General features: G+C 42.4%; 1 protein-coding gene across 1 annotated transcript in view; it reads left to right on the forward strand.

The window, feature by feature from the left end:
• The window catches only part of LOC138447974 (capping protein, Arp2/3 and myosin-I linker protein 2-like), a 301863-nt gene extending 285349 nt beyond the window's left edge, over positions 1-16514 (forward strand). Inside the window, exon 10 of the mRNA XM_069604500.1 lies at positions 7548-16514. Within this exon, the coding sequence (XP_069460601.1) occupies positions 7548-7693 (146 nt within the window). The 3' untranslated portion in view covers positions 7694-16514. The remainder of the gene's footprint in view (positions 1-7547) is intronic.
• Positions 16515-22089: the final 5575 nt, after the last annotated feature.

Genomic DNA, 22089 nt, shown 5'->3' on the forward strand with positions numbered 1-22089 from the left:
CCTGTACTTTTTGCTGGACTTGTGGATTAATTTTCTTTGTTCCTGGTTGGGTGGGAATCTTTTCCCCCCACACAGCCTTTCTTTTACTCTTTTTATGGGTGACCTTTTTATGACTCTCCATACTTCATTTTTGGAATTATACTTTCCTATAACTTTTTCAGCACATGCCTTTTCTTATTGCAGCATAGAGCATTTTCTGTGGACCCCTTTGGCTCCCCTTTTATGTTCTCTTGGGTTCCCGGTGTGGAATACTGTTCCCAAGGGTAAATGGGTAGTTTGTATCCTTTCTACAATCCTCTTAGTGAGATCAGCACACCCTACCTTGCGTGAAGTGCTGAGGCGATACATGGTATACCCTTTCTCATTGCTCCTGTAACATTTCTGTTACAGTGACAAGCTTACTATTATGGCTGGTGGCAGTGGATGTGTTCTACCGACTTTTGTGTGATTTTTACTTGCAGGCTGTCGAACCAGTCATGGTAATGCACAGAAGTAACATTGTTGGTATAACTATATTATTCCTGAAACTGAATAAGTAACATAGCTTACTACCAATAGGGTCTGCTTACCTTGAATTATGTAATTCTAAAAGTCTACTAATGTTATTTTACTCCTCTTGAATAGCATACTGCCATTTTAAATGTGTAACACTAGGTTTTACTCACCTTGACCTGCATCCTGCTATTCTAAATAAGGCTTATACCACAGCAATAAAAATGCTACATTGGCTACACATCAATCAACAAACAAGGTTCCAAACAATGTCCATAATGCACAAAGCAATCTAAGGCCAAGGATCAAGATGCCTGCAAAAGATAATACACGTCTACCTACCAGCAAGACCACTCAGATTAGTCAATGACATTTGCCTAGAACCAAAACCATTAAAAAAAATAAATAATTGGAGGATCGTCATTCTCCCACCCGGCAGCAAAAACCTACAACCGCCTCCCAAAAGACATACACAATATGGATCAGCTGAAATTCAGAAAATGGCTTAGAACTTGGCTCTTCACCTCCGAATCTGGAGGGGACGACTAGTAAGAACAAAGACTACACTGGACACAGAGCCCAACTCAACAAGCATACCTGGAAGGAAGATGCCAGGGAGAGAGCACAAAAAAGAACCACCCTGTTAAATACCCAACGCTATTCATTACCTAGAAACAGCAACCCAAATGCAGACGGGGGAGCACCAACTAATAACCTCATTGTCACTGGGTGGGGATCCCGCCCAAACCTGCGTATACACCAAAACCCCAAACTTAGCCATCCCCAGCCCAGGGGCGATGGGAAGCCCACACAATCCTCATGCCCACAGCCCAGTAGACAACTACAGAGGAAACGCACCACCATGTGCAACACCCGAGGAACAAACTGCTACTAAACACCTAGAACACAGCATAGAGAAAGAAGATGAGCACTGAAGTCCCCAAAAATTCAAAGACCTACTAACCCTTCTCTAAAACCTCAAGTTCTACATACACTTCTCAAACGCAAGCAAACTCAATTACCTCTCTGCACAGCAGTCCGCATGCACTTCACCACACTACAATGACAAAACACAACACATATGCCATGCACAAATAGTGCATGGGAATCGACCAGGCTGCAAATCACACCCCAGCTCAGTGAACGGTGAATACCAAACTGAAGCTGTCAACCGAACATCACAGCTCTCCCTCTACCTATTTCCTCTATACCCTACTAACCCCCCACCCTCTTAACTTTCAGATCTGCTAGAGTGCCAGAGGACCACTCCGGTGGTGGTAGTGCGCTATATAAATGATCTTTAATGAGTCACAAGCAAGGTTGCTTGGTGGATTTCTGCCACATATAGAGTTGGATTACCAGACTTCCGTCAACAATTACCATACATAGTCACAGATGCATTTTTCGATGAGCGAGCCATGGAGCTACAGTAGAGCATGAGGATTAGATATATTTAGTGCATTGGGTCATAACCAGATACCAACAGATTTTAATGGAATCTTTGAGACAAGTGTATTTAACACTTTCCAGCTCGACTGATGAACCCATTAATGACTGCCATCCTTGGACTAAGCATGAAGCCCTGATAAGGACCTCATGGAGGTCTAAACATGTGTCAGCATTGTTTGTCTAATGATTATAAAAACATTGATGTGATTTGAGTGGTTTATGTGTTTACTTATTTATGAGATTAAATTTGGATATTCTGAAGTACAAACAATCAACCTGCTAAGACAAGGTTCCTGCTTAATTTTCTTGGGAGTGAAGGAGCGCATGGAGTATAGCCTTACTGTTGCATTATTTCTACAATACATCAGTGTATCAGTGTTTCTTTGGACCATATGTATGCTACATTTTCTTTGTACCTCTCTACTGCCCTCTACCCCTCCTAAAATAAGCCTGACTGCTCTGTCATTGCTACCATAATATCAGGTGGTACAGCCTTAAACTAAGAGCTGGAGTTTCTGTCTTGTGCATGGTATAGTTTTATAAAGTCTCTTTGGCTGGCCTTTAGAAAAACTATCCTAACACTCTCTCATTGAAAATGCAAGCAGGGCTGGATTGGAGTTTCCTGTGGTCATGTTAGTGAAAGAAATAACTAACAAAAGCATTGACTAAGCCGTCTCAAGACACCTTATGATTTGTTTATGCATGGAAGGCTTATTCACTTCTGTTGTATTGACAAAGTATACACCATTCTTATCAAATATTTGTCAATGATTTCACTCCTCTGTATTCAACATATACTAAATGAGAATCATATTGCAATTTGAACACTGCCAATAAAATAGAACGACGGTACACTGAGATGATTACTTTTTAACATATACCAGCATTTTAATTCAGAACATTACAGGTGAATACAGAGGATGTTGTTGTCTTCAATAATAACAATGTTTTGCAGGTTTTCAACTAGCGCCTGCTCTCTTTAGCTTTCAGTACATTGTTCCAATTTGTCATGGAACCACTTTTTATTATTACAAACAGTTTTACTTTACTAAGGTTTTCAGCACTGCTGGCTGTGGGCTCAGCATTCAGTACAGAATGTTCCTTTGTGTTTTAAACTCTGTGCCATTTGTTGGGTGCTATCTCTCGAAACAAGTAACTACCTGCATCCTGTGGGGGTACCCTTTTCGTGGTTGCGGATGAGAAACATTATTGAATGGAGCAATGCATTATTCTGGGGTCTCTTGATCTTACATTGAGGCAGTCTCCATGTCCTGATGCTGTGTGCTATGCATTACCTGAGGTGACACCCAGATGCTTGCTTTTTCAGCACCATATGGCTCCTTACAATTGAACCATATGCACCACACTTGAAAGAAGCAGTAGAGCTTTTTGGCATTGGGTTGTTTATTGGAATATTTTTGGGTTGCATTGATCATAACACAAACTCGACAGTGTCCACAGTGTGCACTCATCATCAAATACAATATTGGCGTCCTTAATTTTTTGCATCAAAATTCAATTGTTAATTCATTGATTAAACATTAGTGACAGCATTCTATGTGATCAGCAGCATGGCATAATTCAGGAATTACTTTTTTCAGTGTTCAATTGCTATTACGAAAAATAAACGAGAGTAGGAAAATATTTAATAAGATTAAATGTAGTCCAAAATGCATGTCCTTGTGATACAAGAACAATCATTTAAAATTAACTAATCTATGAAGAGAACTGTCCAGTTATTTATTTTGAATGATAATCATTTACAATTGATCACAATCCCTTTTGGAATGCCAAATCAAAATTCAAATTCCATGTTGTCTTGAATAACAATCAATAGATTGTAATATCACTAAAAAAAACTACTAAATCTCCAGCACTATGCAACAGACACACAAAACAATGCCACATAGACCAATGCAACACGTAACCCATACCATCTAAATGCAAACCCAACACACAATGACTGTTTTTTTCTGTACGGAAGCTACCAACAGCACAGCTAAAATCTCTTTTGCACTATCCCTCTCTGTCCCACATACTAACCCTCCCAAACCTCCTTCCTTTTCAGTTCCCCCTGAGTGCCTCAGAGACCATGAAAATGGCAGCGGTTTGCGGTGTAAATCTCAATAACATAACATAACATTACAAATGATACATGGTAATTATGTCTCTTCCTGGAGAAAAAGATAGAAATAATAATTAGTGTTGCCTAATAAGGAAATAGACTAACGTGATTCCATAATGAGTAAGGTAGACATACTAATCCAACCAAGGTAGTATAACATTTTTGTGTTCATAACCATAAAACAATTATGATTAAATTAATGATAATAAGAACTCCTGGAAATAGATAAATTCATACCATGTGGTAATAAACGGTGTAAACAGAAAATGCATTAGGTTTACCATTGATATGATGTTTTTTGCATGTCACTGAGTCTGGTATGATCTGTAAATTGTTCAAGAATTATACATCCTATTTGAAATATGTTATGTCCTCTTTTCGCTAGACTGATGGGCAACTGTGGAATTTCTCTTTCTGATTCCTCTATCACTTGTGTGTTCTGTCAAACATTCCTTTACACTTCTTGTAGTTTACCTTACCCATCACATGTCACAGGGACATTTAATCACCGCTCTATCGAACAGGTTGTGCATTGTTTTAAAAGAATGTTTTTCCCGTGCAGGGTGTGCACAAATACCTGTTTTAATTATATTGTTATAACGTGAGCAGCCAAGCAATGGAATGTCCCTGGTGACAATGGTTTAAAACAAATTAGAACATCCTTAGCAATAGGAAGATCAGAATGCATCCAAATGTCGTTCAGGTTAGATCCCCTTTTGTATGTAAATACAGGATTTGGTGGAACTGTATTTTAGAGACTGTAATCCTGTGATAATTCCTTCCAATATTTTTAATAATCTGCATTACAGTCCTGCCTCTGGATCACATATTAATATACATGTATGTATCTAATGTTTGCTTGTTAGGTGCTTATACAGCAAATTAATTCTGGGGGGGACATGGGGTTGAAGTACATTGAAAAACACAAATATAAATACAGTGGAGGAAGGAACGGATGAACCTACTATGCCTTGTGAGTATTCAGAACGTGCAAGTGCAGCAAGGAAGAGGGCAGTGGGGTAGGTGCTGGGATGTTTGTGCTCATGGGTGATCCACAGATGAAGTGCAAGGTATGGTAAGTGCTATACGGCCTGGAATCACATTCGGTGGAAAAGTGCGAGTCTCCAGGGCGGAGTGTGTGCAGAGGAAAGTGCTGAGGTAGACAGAAGCTGGTAAGATTGGGTGTGGGTGGTCAGGGGCGACGAGGATGCATAAGGGTCCAAGACACCAATCACAGCAACTGTGATATTAGCAGAGAAGGGAAGAAGGGAAGGAGGAGGAAAAGAGGAAAGTCTTCAGGTTTCAGAATTTAAGAAGGTCCTGCTCAAGACTTAGAGGGAGGGGAGGCTGTTCCAAAGGAGACATCCACCTTAAGAAAGTGAACAACCTCCTGATTTCTGTTTAGCTAAACGCTTTGCACACAAGGAGTTGGTGCCAGAGGAACATAGAGGTCTAGAAGGAGAGTGTTTTGTAAGAGAATTGCAGATAGTGTGGTCCCCGGCCCAAGACAACCTTCTGGATGATGCAGAGGGATTTGAATTTGATCCGAGCAGAAGAGATGTGTCCCTGGGCTTAAGGCCAGGGATAAGTCTTGCTGCTCTATTCTGGAATAGCTGAAGGGTTCGCAGAGCGGAAGATGGAAGATTGAGGAGGAGGCTATTTCAGTACTCAAGCCTAGAGAGAACCAAGCTCGGAAAACATTGAGCTTCTGGGGGAAAGTGAGAAAAGGGAGAATTCCTTTTAGAAGGAAGAGTTGAAAGTGGGACTTCTTGGGAATGTCCTGAGTGTGAGGGAGGAAGGAGAGAGAGGAGTCAAAGATGACTCCAAGATTTCTGGCTTCAGAAGAAGGAGCAGGGGGAGAGCCCATGGAGGGAAGCCAGAGAGAAGGGAAGAAGGAGGGAGCAGGGGTCCTAATCGGAAGGATCTCCGTTTTTCTGGCATTGAGGCAGAGATCAACGTATTATCCGACTGATAATTATAACCGATAATAGTAGAAAGTGGATGTTGTGAATTGGCTCCTAAATGATTAGCAATATCAATATGCTCCTTATAAACACTGAAAATAAATTGTCAATCATTTCTGCCCACGTCTCAAGACAATTAATTGCACGTGGTCCAACGGTGTAAGTCAATTTGATTGTGGCGTGATTTACATTTAAAGATTGTAGAAAATCAATGAATATCTCTAGTGAGCTATTCCAGGTTACAAAAACATCATCAATACAAGTGTAGCTACTTACCTCTTGAGGTTTGCCAATTTGATTTCATCAGAATGCAATCTTGTTGAAATGTAGCCATGAATATATTTGCAAAATTTGGAGCACACTTAACTTCTATAGAGGGTCCGAATAATTGATGGTAATACACATGATAAATTGAAAAGAATGTATTCCCAACACTGGCTATAGCAGGTCAAGTAAAAAAATAATGATTGACTTCCTGTAATTTGGAGTACTTGATGTCCTGTTAGCACCAGCGCATGTGTGGCACTTTCCTTAGTTTGGGATTTTGTTATCCACTGCCTAAATTGTGAGCATCTGAAGTGCTCAAGTTCAGTCATGGTATATTTTTCCTTACACTGTTCGGAGGTCAGAGGCTTGACATCGGCATATAGTTGTTCAAGGCGTGCACACACTCCCACCTCCCATCTGGCAGGGCTGTTTTTATGGGGAACTGGGGAAAAGACATAATTTCACAACACTGGAGTTAGGGGGCCCACTCAGGTTTGGATACTGTAATATTGTATGCTGGGCTCCTCTTCAGAGGGACGGCTCCAAATCACTTTTAGTCATGCTTCCAAAGTGACAAATGGGCAGAGGGGACCCTCTGGTTACCTCACACCAGCTAAGCCCTTAACTTGCAAATGAAACATTCATTCAAATCTCTCGCCTCAATGTTCTCTGAGCTGCATACACCAGCATTCCGTCTCACTCCAGCTGGCCAGTAGGACAGGCCCACAGACCATGACTAAAACCTAGCCAGCTACCCAATACATCATGGGTTTTAAAAGACACCCAGCAAGCTCTGGGATTTGGCCTTCATGTTTTTTCTCATACAAATTTTTCAACGCACCCAAACTTTTTTGAGTAGCTGTCCCCACCTGTCCACCACTGTGGCCCAATACCAACAAGGATTTTATCACTGGTCAAGTGCTCAGAAGATGGAGGAGTCTGACATAAATCACTATCAAAATAAACAATAATACATAGATGTATTGCATGTTTAAGCTTATTTTCAAATCTTAACGGCACTCAATTGTTGATGTACTCTCTAGTTGAGTTTTGTGTTTCATCTTACTGTCAAAGCCTTTCTAGTAAAAAGAAACAGTAACAGTGTTTGGTTGTGGGTGACTGGGGGTGAAGGGGCTGGGGGGTGGACGTTTGTCACCCATATGCATGATAACCCCATTGTCTCGAGATTAGTTTTTGCCGGTTCTTGGTGATCTGTAGTGCTGCAGTAATGCCTTTCGTTCATTTTGCAGACCCTCCAACAGGCAACAAGGGGAAACCCATAGATGAGCACCACTCCCCATCCCCAACGGAAGTGGACGATCACGGGGCAAATGCTGTCGAATCTGTTCAAAATCCATCCATAGACCAAAGAACTGAGTCCTCCGCATCTCATTGATCTGCACCGGCCATGCCACAAACACTTGCTTTGAAGGTCTGCCGTGTAGAGCCTCTGGCCGAACCAGCGACCAATAGTTGTGTCTATGGAGAAACCCATTAACTGTGGAGCACCCGGCTGTACATACGTTATGCAACCTTTTTGTTTACACCTGTTACTCAGAGATATGCATTATCTCCTGAAATTCTACACAGCACACGCAGCAACGAGAACATGTGTGATTACTTTCTGAGTAGTCTGAGCTTATCACGGCAAAAGGTGGGTGCACCGATGTGGTATCAGGCGTGCTTTGACCTAGAGCAAGAGACTCTGTGGCAGACGCTTCAGATTGGTATTGCCCGGCCCCACTGCTGGTCTGCGCGTAGAACTTAGCCTGATATGCTGTCCGTCATATGACGTCTCAGGGCTTTCTCATTGGCCGAGTACTCCTGCCCCTAACTCACATCAATGCTGATATACTGACACCCTGCTGGGCTATATTGCACTAAGTATGAGGGGGCAAAAGAGTGTTTTTGAAAATAATCTGGGGGGTGTTTTGTGCAAATGTCCCTTAGCACAAAAAATAGTAACGTTAATGAAAGGGAAGTGTTTGCCTTAGTGTATTTCAGTGTCAAATCTGGATATGTATGGTTTATATTTACATTGCTTTTCCTATTTCATCTTAATGGCGCTTGTTAGAGTCCAAAATGCTTTTCACTGCAGCAGAAAATGTCTTGGATGGCCACCTACAATGTCGCTTGTTTTATCCCTAAAATATCTCTCATGTTCCTTGGAACTATATCTTCTGCCCCTGAGCTCCTGTTATAGAATGTATGGGAAATGGGGCCGCCATGACAGATTTCAACTGATCAGCCCATCCAGCCTGTTCATTTTTTTTATATGACACTTTATATGTTGTCCTGAGGCCATTTCTAAACCCGGTTGGCTGTGTGTGTGGGAGGGGGGTGGGGGAAGTGAAAGGGGCGGGGAGTCATGGGAAGGGGAGACGGTCAGGGGGATGGATGGGAGTTTGAGCTGGAAGCCTGCATGTAGGAGTTGTGGCTGATTGGGACTGGCGTCTTTTCAGGGCTCCCTGAGCTCGAACCTTTCGAGGTCAATGCTCTGATGGTACAGAGGAGGACTCCTCAATAAGCCAGGGTTCTATCACCACAACCTTTGAATCTGAGCTGCTGGGTGGGCAGCGGGTTTTGAAAGGCTGCCCTTAGGCATGTGGTCAGCTGGAGGTGCATGGACACTTCAGAGAAATAGTTTGGCAGGAGCCTGTGACTGGACACACGGGCCATGCAGAACACCATGGTGCTTCCCCGGGAGCCAGAGTACTCAGCGGCCTACTAGCTGAGGAGATATGGTCATAATGCTTCAGGCCAAAGATAAGGGGGGGTTGGGAAGTTGCGTACGTGTTTTTAGTCGCAAGTGCGTATTTCTGGGAGCTTGCCAGAGACTGTATTAGTCACGAAAAAACATGACAACCTAAAGGCTATGCAATACTTTGTGGGTATTCTGTAGTTGGGAGATGACGCTGCACAGGGGCTGTAGATGGACAAATGCTGGCTCTGATTCCTGGTTGTGAGCAGGTCTCTCTGGATGTTTGCGAGAGTTGTTTTGTTACCGCTGCAAGCGTTGAGACCAGATTGGTGGTTATTCAGGAGGTGCAGATCCCATAGCTGTCGCAGCAAAGGGAAGGGCAGCAATGCAGCAGGTGTCTGAGTCTGCAGTGGCTTAATTAAGGTTTGGAGTGATGGGTGTGTGCTTGAGTGTTGCAGACCTTACGCGATGGCTGTAGGAGGACTTGCTGAACTTTGTCAATACTCGCAGAAGACCATGCTCAGTGAAAGTAAGGGACTCTTGTAAAATGAGCCTCTGGCTTTATAAAGGATATCATGACAGTGCTAGCCACAATGCAGGAAAGCACTGCACATTATGTTTCCCATGGGCAGCAGCTAGGATACTTACATGCATCTTACATACAAGACATTCTCATTATACCAGTTCCTTAAAGGAATATTGAATTCAGTTTTGGTAGATAAGGCCTCATTTCGAGTTTGGCGGTGTGGTAAAAAAGAGGTGCTTATTCCATTTCTGCTACTCTTGTTGTCGGTAACACAATTACTGCCCTTTGTACCGCACTGCTGAATTCCGAGTTTGGAGGTAAAGTGGAGGGCTCACTTCCAGCAAGAAGCTGGAGGTGAATCCTCCCCTTTACCTTAAAAAATCATCGGTGTAATTACCATAACCAAATTACCACTTATAGTAATTTCTCCCAAATCCCCATGGAGCCATATGGACTCCAAAAACGGAGATTTGCACTGCCTTGCCGCCATCCATAATCCTGCGGTAAACCCACCTAGCCGAGAGGCAGTAACAGTAAACAATGTTGACAGTAAGTCAGTGCTTTTACCACCAAATTGCTGCCAAATTTGTAATGAGGCCTATATACTACGTCCATTGATCCGGAATGAGATCCATAGAAGTATACTTTGTATCTTAACCTCAATCCATATTTCCAGGATGTATATGCATATACCCCCTGTATCATCCAGATAAAACTTTAGTTCAAAGGACATCATGGTTACAATGCAACACCTAAAATCGACTAAATGTACCTGTTAGAGGTACTAGGGTAACCATAACTTGTCAAGACCATGCAATGCTCATGGTGCTACTCATGACATCAGAGATAAAATCACACATAATCTGATTAGAGATATCACTGGTGTCATTACATTTAACATCACTGAGTCATCATCGAGATAGCAATATCATGTTACATGGGTATTATGCAACGGGCTAACGTGTGTAACCTTGCCCCATGCACAGTACCTGTATTAACATGACCCATAGGTCATGGGAAGTTGCCATTCCCTGTGAGTGCTGCACACGTGGCATGACATATTGCCATGCCCTGAGAGCTCGGCCCTTGAGGGTACTGCATGCAGGCCATGGGCAAGGTCCATGCCCTGTACAAGACTACCCATCCACGTGCTACTTAAAAGCTATTGTCTTTGGCCACAGCCTGTGGGCACTGGGCCCAAGGCATGGCCTGAGATAATTGCTTTTAATGGTCTGGCCCACTCATGGGAAACAAGTGCAAGTTCTGGTTTCATGATAATTGGCAAAGGAGCCACAAGTTGCCACTGCACCAGCCCGCTCTGTCCCCCTCTGAACTGCCACTTTTGGATTAGGCTAAAAATGTTGCACCCTTTATAACATTTTTATTTCCAGCGTGACGCATCCAAATAGGCTTTGCACTGGATGCAATCTGTAATTGATTTCAATTATTGGAAATAATTGTATTTTTTTTAATTATTTTTTTATTAAACATTTGTTTTGGTTTATTTAAACCTTTATAAAAATGATACGAAAGAGGATACATTTTCTATACATGATGCTGTATAAACTCCTTGATTTTGATCCGTAAAGTCACACAAATCTTGACACAATAAAAATTGAATTCCCGATAATCAATGACCTAACGATAGGATACAAAAACATTTCTCATTATCCCTTAATCAAATGAACTCACATACATTTTTTAAAAAGGACACCACTCTCAATTTTAATGAGATTAAGTTGCCATGTAACCTAAACATTCAAAGCTGATCTCTAGATACTTGTTGAGTGTCAGACACAAATTGCACAAAATAATTCAGTCGTGCCGAAGCCAAAGTAGGGCATACAATTAGCAAATGAAAGAGATTCATCCATCCCAGAGATCAAGCAGAATCTACAGTATTTACGGGCACTTGTAACCTAGTATTCAAAATGTCATGAGTGCTTCAGACATTAAAGCGATAACGCATTATGTCATTGCGTAGACTTCTGCACGGACATTTCGTCAAATAAGTCTCCATCCCTGTAAACATTTAAATGGTGATACAACCTGGGACTATAGTTTGAACTCCATAATTTCACTGTTGTTTACAAGCCAATCATTGACTATGATAAGTTTTTTTTCTATCTTAGTGGGATTTTGGTTTGGATAGATGAACCCAACTGCAAATGTAGTGCAGCACCCTACTTATGTAAATCATTCATAAATCCATCTGAATCATTTTCTCCTAGTAAGCCATAAAGACTCTTTTGGAGACAGATCACATTTTCTTAGTAAAGCGAGATGTTTCCACTGTATAATGCTGCCTAAAAATTGAAGTCCCATCTCATACCGTATGACTTGGATTGGCACATATTTTGGTACGAAAAACGTACTAATCTCCAGACAAGACCTTCCAAAACCTTCAGGTAAGGAAGGATCCATGAAGGATAACATTCCAGACCAAAACACAACCTTGGTACAACTTTCAAACGATAGAATTCCCTACATGGTATCATGGTGAATTTACAAAATGTCCTCTCTATCACCCTCATCTGCTCAGCAGATGACTTCGCTTTTATTCTCAAACAATTTGGATAGGAAATTGTTGTATGTGTACCAGGAATGGAGTATCCCAGATATTGCAGGAACCTTTTACTGGCTAAGACCTTGTCCTCACATTTCCATCTGAACTTGGATTGGACTTGAGAACCCTTTGTTTTGGAAGGATTGATTTTTAAGTCAAGACCCTTCATGTACATGCCATGCCAAAAGCATTGATCATCCGAAATAATTCATAGACGCAGGTATTTCATGAAAGCCCTGACTCGCTATTAATTTTGCCTACATTGATATTTCTACAGGGAAATAAAAATATATTTTCCTCAGCAAAATTTGAAATTGTCTGCATAAATGTTCACTAATTCCGACATGCACACAGAACTTACTGTGAACCAGTGCTTGCTTAAAAATGACAAAACATTGGGTTGCTTTTTTAAACTTCCAGATGTATTAAGAGAATCTATTGGGTTTTCCGCAGAACGTCTCTGGACAAACGTCTGCATCGTCAGACCCCATTTTCGCCATTTGTGCTATGCTAACAAATCCTACTGTGATATGGCACGTGCACGTACACACCCACGCGCGCCCGTAAACACTCTACACACAGCCAGACGACATACTCCATACACAGTTGCACACTGATACCCTTTTCATGGGGGCAGATGTGGAAAAAACAACCGGAAAAAGGTTCCTGTGCCTTTTTCCGTATCCACCCCATTCTCCAATGATTTCTTGCATGGTACGGGAATCCTGTGTGGAAGCTCTGACCCGGGGTTTCCCACAGGGTTTATTTGACTGTGCAGGAAATCTCCCAGCATCTTTGCAGGATCTGATGCCTGCAGAGAGGCTGGAATCCAACAAACTGCCTGTTTTTTTTGTTTACGTCTGGTAAAAAGCAGGAACAGTCAGTTGAAATCCACTGTAATTATGGCTGCCATGCTTTTCATTCTGACTGACATGGCTGACAAACCAGCATGGCAGGAATCCAGACGGAATATTGATATGGTCTGGTAAACGCAGTGCCTGGGTTGACATATTTTCTAGCAGACACGTGACGCATCAGGACTGGCAGCTCCCCGTCCACTGTTGCCACCACCCACAGCTGCTCCCCACAGTGTCAACATATAGGGAGGTTAAAGCTTCAACTCTTCCCAGGTCATTAGTTGGTGGATACGCTGATCATGTCAGATGTATGATATACAGCTACCAATCATAACATAAAATATCACACGCATTGTGTCTTGCTATGACACATCTTTAAGTGTGCCTTTAAACAGAATCATCGTTGACATTTTGCTCTGATTCTATAGGTGTTTTTTAAGAGACTGACAGTTAAAATAAAAAAGTTGCAAAAACACCAGATCATAATGAATAAGGGTCTCAGACAATAAGGGCCAGGGCTCAGAAATAAGCGCCGGGGCTGAGCCCTGGCAAACACCCCCACACAAATTAAGCACTGGGTAAACGGCTTGGGAACCCAGGGTCGGGCCAGATTCCTGTGCACGTGACTGCACCATTTGTTAATCAAAAGAATCCAGGAGTACCATGTGGCATAGGTCTTTGTCATGGGCTTGCTGTTGCTAGAGTGGCAAAACCATGCATCACGCGCGGCATTTGTGAAATATTGCATGCAGTAATTAAGAGGTCCTGCACTTTAGGAAGGGACAGAAGGCCCTGATTTCCAATATAACAGCTCATCTGTTACCCTCCTGAAAGCATCTCCTCCCCCACTGTATTTTGCCCCATGCTGTGTTGCACTTTATAAATCGAATACATGCATACACACATACATGCACACGACATGCCAACTAAAGAAAATACATGCATTTCCATCCCTCTTTGAGGGATGTAAATGCCTTTGGATCGGCAATGGTGAACGCCTCTGTTGATCCTCACATGAAAATCAATGTGAGGAAGGATCAGTAATGCCAGTGCATAAGCTGGACATAGATAGAGGATCAGAACACACACACCTCTCTGCACACCACGAGGCCCTTCCTGTGGAACCGTTTTCACGCACGTGAAGGATGCACTGGTGCATCCATGGACTTGTGATGAAAAATGGTTGTTGAAGCCCCTCACGGTTGCCCCCAAAATACAGTTTTTACCTCAGTAAATACCTCGCTATTCATAATGAGTATGGTCATTTAAAAAAAGTGTGGTATTTCAAATACCACCTGTTAAGCGTGCACACACACATGTGTACATGCATGGATAACCATTCCATAAAGCCATATACGCACGCACCAGAATACAAATACGCAGTTAACTAAATTCTGTACTTGTTGTGACATCTGCTATATTAAGAACTGTCTCGTCATGTGTTTGGTGGTAATTACTGTTACTGCCACTCAGTCTGAGGAATTTGGTAAGGCAGTGTTAGTCGTCGTTTTTGGAGTTCATATGTCTCCATGGGGACTTTTTCAGATTTACCGTGAGTGGTAAATCTGACTATTTCACTAGGTAAAGTGGAGGACTTACCTCCAGCAGCACGCTGCAGGTAAATCCTCAACTTCACCTCCAAAGACAGATTTCGGGTTCGCATTAAAATGGTGGTAATTCTGTGACTGCCTAAAACATTTCTGGTAAGGGAATTACCACCAGAAATGTACCACACCACCGAACTCGTAATAAGGCCACATTTGAATGCAATGCAAACTTTGTTATTTCACTTTAGTTTTATTTTTGTTTAAATAGCAAATACATAGAATAGACACACAATAAAACAGTCCCTTTGCATAATAAAATTCAGCTTAAACTCGGTGGGCTCAGAATAAAAAATCCCAATGGAATTACATGAGAAATACATGTTTATCAAAAATTGATAAGGGTACAAAAGAGAGATAACTTTTAAAGGGCCTGATTCATGGAACGTTTTCCTATTGGATTGCACCTCCATGAATCAGACCCAAAAGGTCAGTAAACGGCAATTCTAGGTGCCAATATATATTATATTGCAACAGGTAACAAGTTTCAAAAGTTCTCAGAAAGGTCCCCAGTAAGATTCCCTCTGACTCTATTCTTGTATCCTCGCTTGCACGAATTACCATTGCTGCCTGGGGAACTCCATGGGCCTGATTGACAGAACGTTTTCCTATGGTGTTGCACCGTTATGAAAGGCTTCTGTGAATCAGGCCCTATGTGTCTCTGCAAGGTTAGGCCTTCTGCGCCTCTGCCTGTGATACAGCATGCCTAGTTGGAGTGATCCTGCAGAGGCAATATGCACAAGATGTGATTTTGGTACCTGAAAGAAATCCATTTCCATCCCTCTATGGGGAATGGACATTGTTACAGAAGCAGATCGCGCCGCTGCAGCCCCATGTAAAATGAATATACGCAGAGTGGCCGTTAACGACGCTTCTGTGTATTATAGATCTAAGGTGGTGAGAATGTGGGACTCTGTGATTTGGGGGTCCCTGGGCATATTTTCCCCCAGAAGTTGAAAGGAGGCCCTAGCACATCCCGCCACTTTAAAGGTCAAAAGGTATTTCCTTGCTGGTGGGAGGAGTTCAGATGTTTACCTCCACCTTTTTGTTGGAGGTAAAAATTTGAGGAATACCTATTCCTAATCATGCAGTATTTACTGCATGTTTTATCCCCTTGGAATAGCTCACAAGGAATATGGCCTGTAATCAGACGGACAGTAAAAACAGGCAGCGTTTGAAATATGACCTGTTTCCACCAGTAGTGTCTGATACGTAAGGAAGCCCAAAGACTCAAGCATGATAAAAAGCCGACTCCAAAGGCCTAGCGAATTAGTATTGAGGCAGCCCCTTGAAATCTGCATCCTGCCTCAACCATCTTGTTATTTGCATAGATCTGATATGAAATGATCAGTTCACATATATTTTAAAAAGTATTATTGATGCCGATATTAGGATGAGTTGAGACTTTTATTTGGCCTTCCAATAAATGTTCGATTGGCACCTTAACTTGGCCTTTTACAACACTTGAACATGTATGTGATGTTTTAAAAGTTGTGATACCACATTCACACACACACACGTACGCATGCATGCATGCACACACCCCTTAACATCTGAATTTCACACATTATCTCACTTTTGTAACCTTTCTTCGCCTTGAAAAATGTTTCATATTTATTTAATAATGCATTTATTTATATAAAAAACAAAGTCTTGTATTTTAACAGATATTTTACAGATCATAGATTTTTCTTCTCTCACCAAAGTTTCCTCAATGTATGCTTAGTTCAAACTAAATGTTATTTGCGACAAATGCTGAGTGGTGGATGTTGGGGGAGGGCAAGAGTTGCAAAAAGGCGTTTCCCATGTAATGCTTCATGTGGGTTAATTGGGGTAAACACGACTAATTGGCGACATTCTGCTCGTGAATTCATTTCTGGAAACAATGTGTCTACTAAGCATGTGCAGGATAGAAATGTCTGTACCCGCTGGATTTTAAATAAAAAGACTCGTCCTTTAATTAGTGGAAGATTCGTGAATTGCCTACAAAGCAGCCATCTTGGATATGTGAATTCTTTTCTGAAATAGCTGGAAACACAATTTGGCAAAAAACCTGCCATATTTTGGAATGATTGTCTTTTATACTATGTCAGATGAGTGTGTCCGACTAGGCGCACATCATACTTACGGAAATGTGAATCGCAAATCTGTCTGGAGATTTGTGAATCCTGGTGTTCAATTCATAGATCCAGGATCAGGTTGTGTCTTCAACATCTAATGTCTCCACATTTGGCAGTAAAGTCTGTGTAGGTACACCTGCATTGCCACAAGTTCATCAAGCATGGAGCGGCACTGGAAGCAGGGGCAGTCTCAGACCCGCCCACTAAATGGAACGTTCTTGTGTCTTCTGGGAATTTCATTGCTTTGTAACCTTAACGTTCTCCAGAATCTGCGTTCCCCATTTAATGTGATGGGATGTATAATGATGTACCTGCTTTTTCTTATGCACAGCTTATGCCTCCATATGGTTGAAAACATTCGTGCTGGCAGATAACTTCTTATTGGTGCATTGATTACGAACATTTGACTTATCACGAAATAATACAAACGTAGCCTACCCAAATGGTATTCTGTGTACAGAATTGGACACAAAGGCCCATACATATACCATCCAACCACACATTAAAAACAGCATTGCACGCAGCAAAAGACAACAGGGCAGATTGACATAGTTTAACACTTATGCAGTGAAGTGCATTAGGCACGTGATGTGCTTATTCCCACACTCCAATTGTGTGTGCACATTGGTTTGCATAAAATCCCATCTGCCTTATGTGCAGTACGTGTCTACAACACTGCACAGAAATGGCCCAGAGTCACAAAACAACAGCAAATCACAAGGAGCAAGTTCCTGGACATAACATTTGATATTGGGGGTTGAAAAGAGAAAAATACATATTTTTACATTTATTACCTGAAGTTGGTACCGAACTTTGGGGAAATGAAGCACTACGAGAAAATATTGTTTGAAAAGCTGCAGTTGTTCCTGTTGATTTGCCTTTGTCCCACACCTGACCTTCGCCAGGAGGAGCTGGGATGAATTGCTTCAAGAGTGAGTGACCTGCTCGCTACATATGTAAGTGTAAATATGTGACGCATTTACTTTGCCTGGCCATTGCCACTCCTCCAGACTCATATCCATATGCACAGTAGGTGTTAAAATAAAGGGGCCCCCACCCCCCTCCTGGCCATAACACTGCAGATCTTCATGTGTGCCCATTGCGAAATTGAAAAGTAATTTGTATGGACCCATTTTCTATGCAACGAGTCACAGCTTGATTTAGGGTTTATGAACTAGGTGGAACTTGTCTAGGCACAATTTGCAGCTGCAAATATATTAATTAGTCAGTATAAAAAGGCTTTGTGAATCCTGAACAGGGTGTTCAAGTTCCATAACCTAATAGCTATTTAGCCGGCAGACACCTGAGATTATTGGCACAAATAGTCTTTTTGCTCTCATATAGCTAAGTGGTGTCAGCAAAGTGGCTGAACACAACGTTGTGCCAACAGGAGTATGATTTAACACAAAGAACTCGCCTCTAGAGTCAAACTAAACATATAGTGTCAGGACATTGTCAATGAGGTCAGCGGGGTCCACAACATGGCTGAACACTAACAGTGGGTAAAATATTTTTTTAGTAAGACATAAAGTCCTCTTGGAACCAACCTCAAATTTTAAATGGCTTTCTCCATAACAGTTCAGTCCTCTCAGTGCTTGCGGATATGGTTCAAAATGGCCGAGGAACATCAGTCCTTTACATTCGCAAGATAACACTTTCCCCACATTAGACATCATTCCATTTCCACCATTAGCTGCAGGCAGTAATAGAGATTCCCCTCGATTCCAACTCTTGGGTTTCCCACAACCTTCTTTGATAATCCTCTCAAGCACTTCTCTTGATTTGGTTCTTGCTCCTATGTTTAGGGGGTTCCTGTAAGCTTTCTTTCTCCTGATGTTTTGAGGGCCTCAGTCATCCCCCTTAGTGGCCTGACTCTCGTTCCACTCACCACTTCACTACTGCGCTGGTTCTGCTCCTTCTCTCTGCCACATCACATGCTAGTTCCTCCTCCCTCTGTGGGCTTGACCACATCAGATTGGGGTCTCATCCCTACCCGCTGCCTTAACATGTCTTTCTGAACCTTCCTAATCTGACTGGCCAGTTGCTCTTTCTCCTGCTGTTCTTTGACCGTCTCCTCCTCCTGATGTTCTCCTACTACCTCCACTTGATGATCCTTTCTCACATCTGCCAAGTCTCTCTCCACCTTCTCCTGATGTTCTCCTACCACCACCTCCTGATGTTCATCTACCACCTCCTCCATGTCTCTCTTCAACTTCTCCTGATGTTCTCCTACCACCACCTCCTGATGTTTATTTAACACCCCCTCCAAGTCTCTCTCCACTTTCTCCTGATGGTCTCCTGCCACCACCTCCTGATGTTCATCTACCACCCCCTCCAAGTCTCTCTCCACCTTCTCCTGATGTTCTTCTACCACCACCTCCTGATGTTCATCTGCCACCTCCTCCAAGTCTTTCTCCACCTTCTCCTGATGTTCTCCTACCACCACCTCCTGATGTTCATCTACCACCTCCTCCAAGTCTCTCTTCAACTTCTCCTGATGTTCTCCTACCACCACCTCCTGATGTTTATCTACCACCCCCTCAAGTCTCGCTCCACTTTCTCCTGATGGTCTCCTACCACCACCTTCTGATGTTCATCTACCACTCCCTCCAAGTCTCTCTCCACCTTCGCCTGATGTTCTCCTACCACCACCTCCTGATGTTCATCTGCCACCTCCTCCAAGTCTCTCTCCACCTTCTCCTGATGTTCTCCTACCACCACCTCCTGATGTTCATCTACCACCTCCTCCAAGTCTCTCTTCAACTTCTCCTGATGTTCTCCTACCACCACCTCCTGATGTTCATCTGCCACCTCCTCCAAGTCTCTCTCCACCTTCTCCTGATGTTCTCCTACCACCGCCTCCTTCTGATGTATTTCCCCCCTGCTCTCATGCCTCCTCCATGATTCTTCCTCTTCCTCCAACCTCCTCCAAAGCCCTCACATTATCTCCTACCTCTGCCAACTTCCCACCTAGCTGAACTGAGAACCCCGATTTATCTAGCTCTGCAGCCCCTATTTTGGGGTTGGGCTTCTTGTGAGGGTGAAAGAATGAGGACATGTGAATCATTGTTCATAATTGGTGTCCGTGTGATTTTTGGGGTTTGTAGTATGTTTGTGTGCTGGGGCCCAGAATTATGGTTTTCTGGAGTTTGCACTAGTGGTGAATGAGCAAGTACCATTTAATGAGGCAGAGCTGTTACTATGGAAGTGCTATGTGTGTCTGTGCTGCCAGAGACCTGAAGTGGCATTCTTTGATCAAGAAGGCTCACAGTGTGAGCGCTGCCAGTACATGTATTGTGCTTTTCATGTGAGATGCGAGAAAATATTTGATCTGCTCAGTCCTTCTACCTGAGCTTGCCATGCAAGTCTCCTGGAAAACCACTAAGCCCTCCGAGTTCTAAGCAGGGCCCCATGGTTAGCAATGGAGGAAATGGGCTTTTGCGACATGTTTGTTTTTAATCTCATACCCCGTTTCATTAAAAGGAACCAAGTCGGAAATTATCAAGTTCCTGAATGAATGATTGGCTTCATACTAGGACAGGGGACGAATTGTTCCATTTCTGCCATTCCATATTGCAATGAATTAATAGTGCAACAAGCTTTATCTAAGCAATCCACATTATAAAAGAGTGCAGCCATTGTGTTATCATCATGAGTTTCCTCCCTTCCCATGGGTAGTTTTCTATGCATCACCTTTAATAGATTCTGATTCAAGCGTGACTTACTTCTGTTTCGTTTTAGGTTGAGACTTTCACCTCAACCGTGCTGCTCCAGACTTTACCGATCAGAGGAATCGCTGTTCCATGTTTCAGCCTTCCACGCATGCTGGCCAATTGACTTTTTTGAGACCCGATGAACAAAGATAAAAGATTCAGTGATTGCTTTGACAGGAGGAACATGTGAACCCAGATTGACAAAAACAACAAAAGGCCTGCAAAGCATTTTGATTTGCATAAGCCTAGTTCTAATGTTGAGACCCAAGGCAGCATCAATAAATACAAATTAAAAGTACCATTTCAGGTTCTTTCCCTGATTATTGGCATGCAAAATGTAAACCTCAATAACAAATATGATTGAACACATGTCAAGTGTTTGATTTGTCAATGTTGCAATTCAGCCATTATCATGAATCGATGTGTTGCTATATGTATGTAAACTAGTCATAGAGTCACTGGCACAGTGTCTCAAGCCTTGTTATTCTCAATGATTAGAGAGGAACCACTGGAAAGAGTGGCTATGGAAGGACATCTACTCTACTATGTCAAGAATGTGTTTTGTCTTTATTAAAAACATGCATTGAATCTCTTCTATGGGGGTCGGCCGCCAAAAGTCGCACTTGTTAAATGAAAACGGCCATTGTAATCAGTCAAAGACCTTTTGATGTGTTGTATGGCACAAAGCGTAATGGAAAACTGCCCACTCACTAATCTTTATTTTCCAGTTCTGGATAATACCCTCTGCAAACGTGCTGACCAGTGTCCTGCTTTACAGTAAATTTGTAGGCCTTAGAACCAGTACGATTGCTTTGTGGTTTAAAAATACTCAAAATAGCATTTGCACAACTGTAAATAGCCACATGCAATGTATGAACCACATGAATCAGCAATTCCACTTTGAGTTTTCCTTGCATGTTATGTTTGAAGTTTGTCAATGCTTTGCCACTAGTGGTGGCCAGGCATGTTTATGGTTTACAAATGTCATGATTATTTTCAATAATAGAAATGTGCTCTAGTTGTTGTGCATTGACATATTTGCTGTACATTTGGCCACTTTAGTACAAATGCATGTATATCCTGAAGGTAACAGGGTTAAAGGCTGGTTGGGGGCACTCAGCTTTTCATCCTGCTGAGGTTTCTTAATAATCCCTACTAATGAACAGTGAGAGCCATCTCAGTTTCAATGTGCACTATATGTATGTAATTATTGCCTGTCTAACCTTTCATGTCCATCCAACAGCTTATTACTATTATGAAAGAAACTATTGCTAGAACTATTCTAAAACAAAAGGAGATTAAATATCGACTGCTCTTGCAGAGGTCACAAGGTCGCCTCCTCCCTGGCTTCCAACGCTTTAGAACTAGGGTATATCTAAGGGCGGACAGATCTATGCAACATCCCAGTTGCCCAATGAAAACCGAATCCCAGATGGAAGCCCTGCTGTGTTCTCTGTGCTCTCTTGCTCACTGGTGTATATATCTGTCACATGGCTGCCACAGACTTACAAATAGTGCAACACAGAGGAGGGAGAGACTAAATGCATCATCAACCAAACTCTGCCGTGGTGCAGCACATCAGGCCTTAATACTAATGTATTGGCGCCTCCTGTGCCATTCCTGCCCACCCAAGCGCCTGGCATACAAGCCACTGCCATAGCAATTTACTAGAGCCTCATGGATACACTCACCTAACCCTACTCTA

Source organism: Ambystoma mexicanum, chromosome 1p (assembly GCF_040938575.1).
Source record: "Ambystoma mexicanum isolate Mex_15411 chromosome 1p, UKY_AmexF1_1, whole genome shotgun sequence".
Lineage (NCBI taxonomy): Eukaryota > Metazoa > Chordata > Amphibia > Caudata > Ambystomatidae > Ambystoma > Ambystoma mexicanum.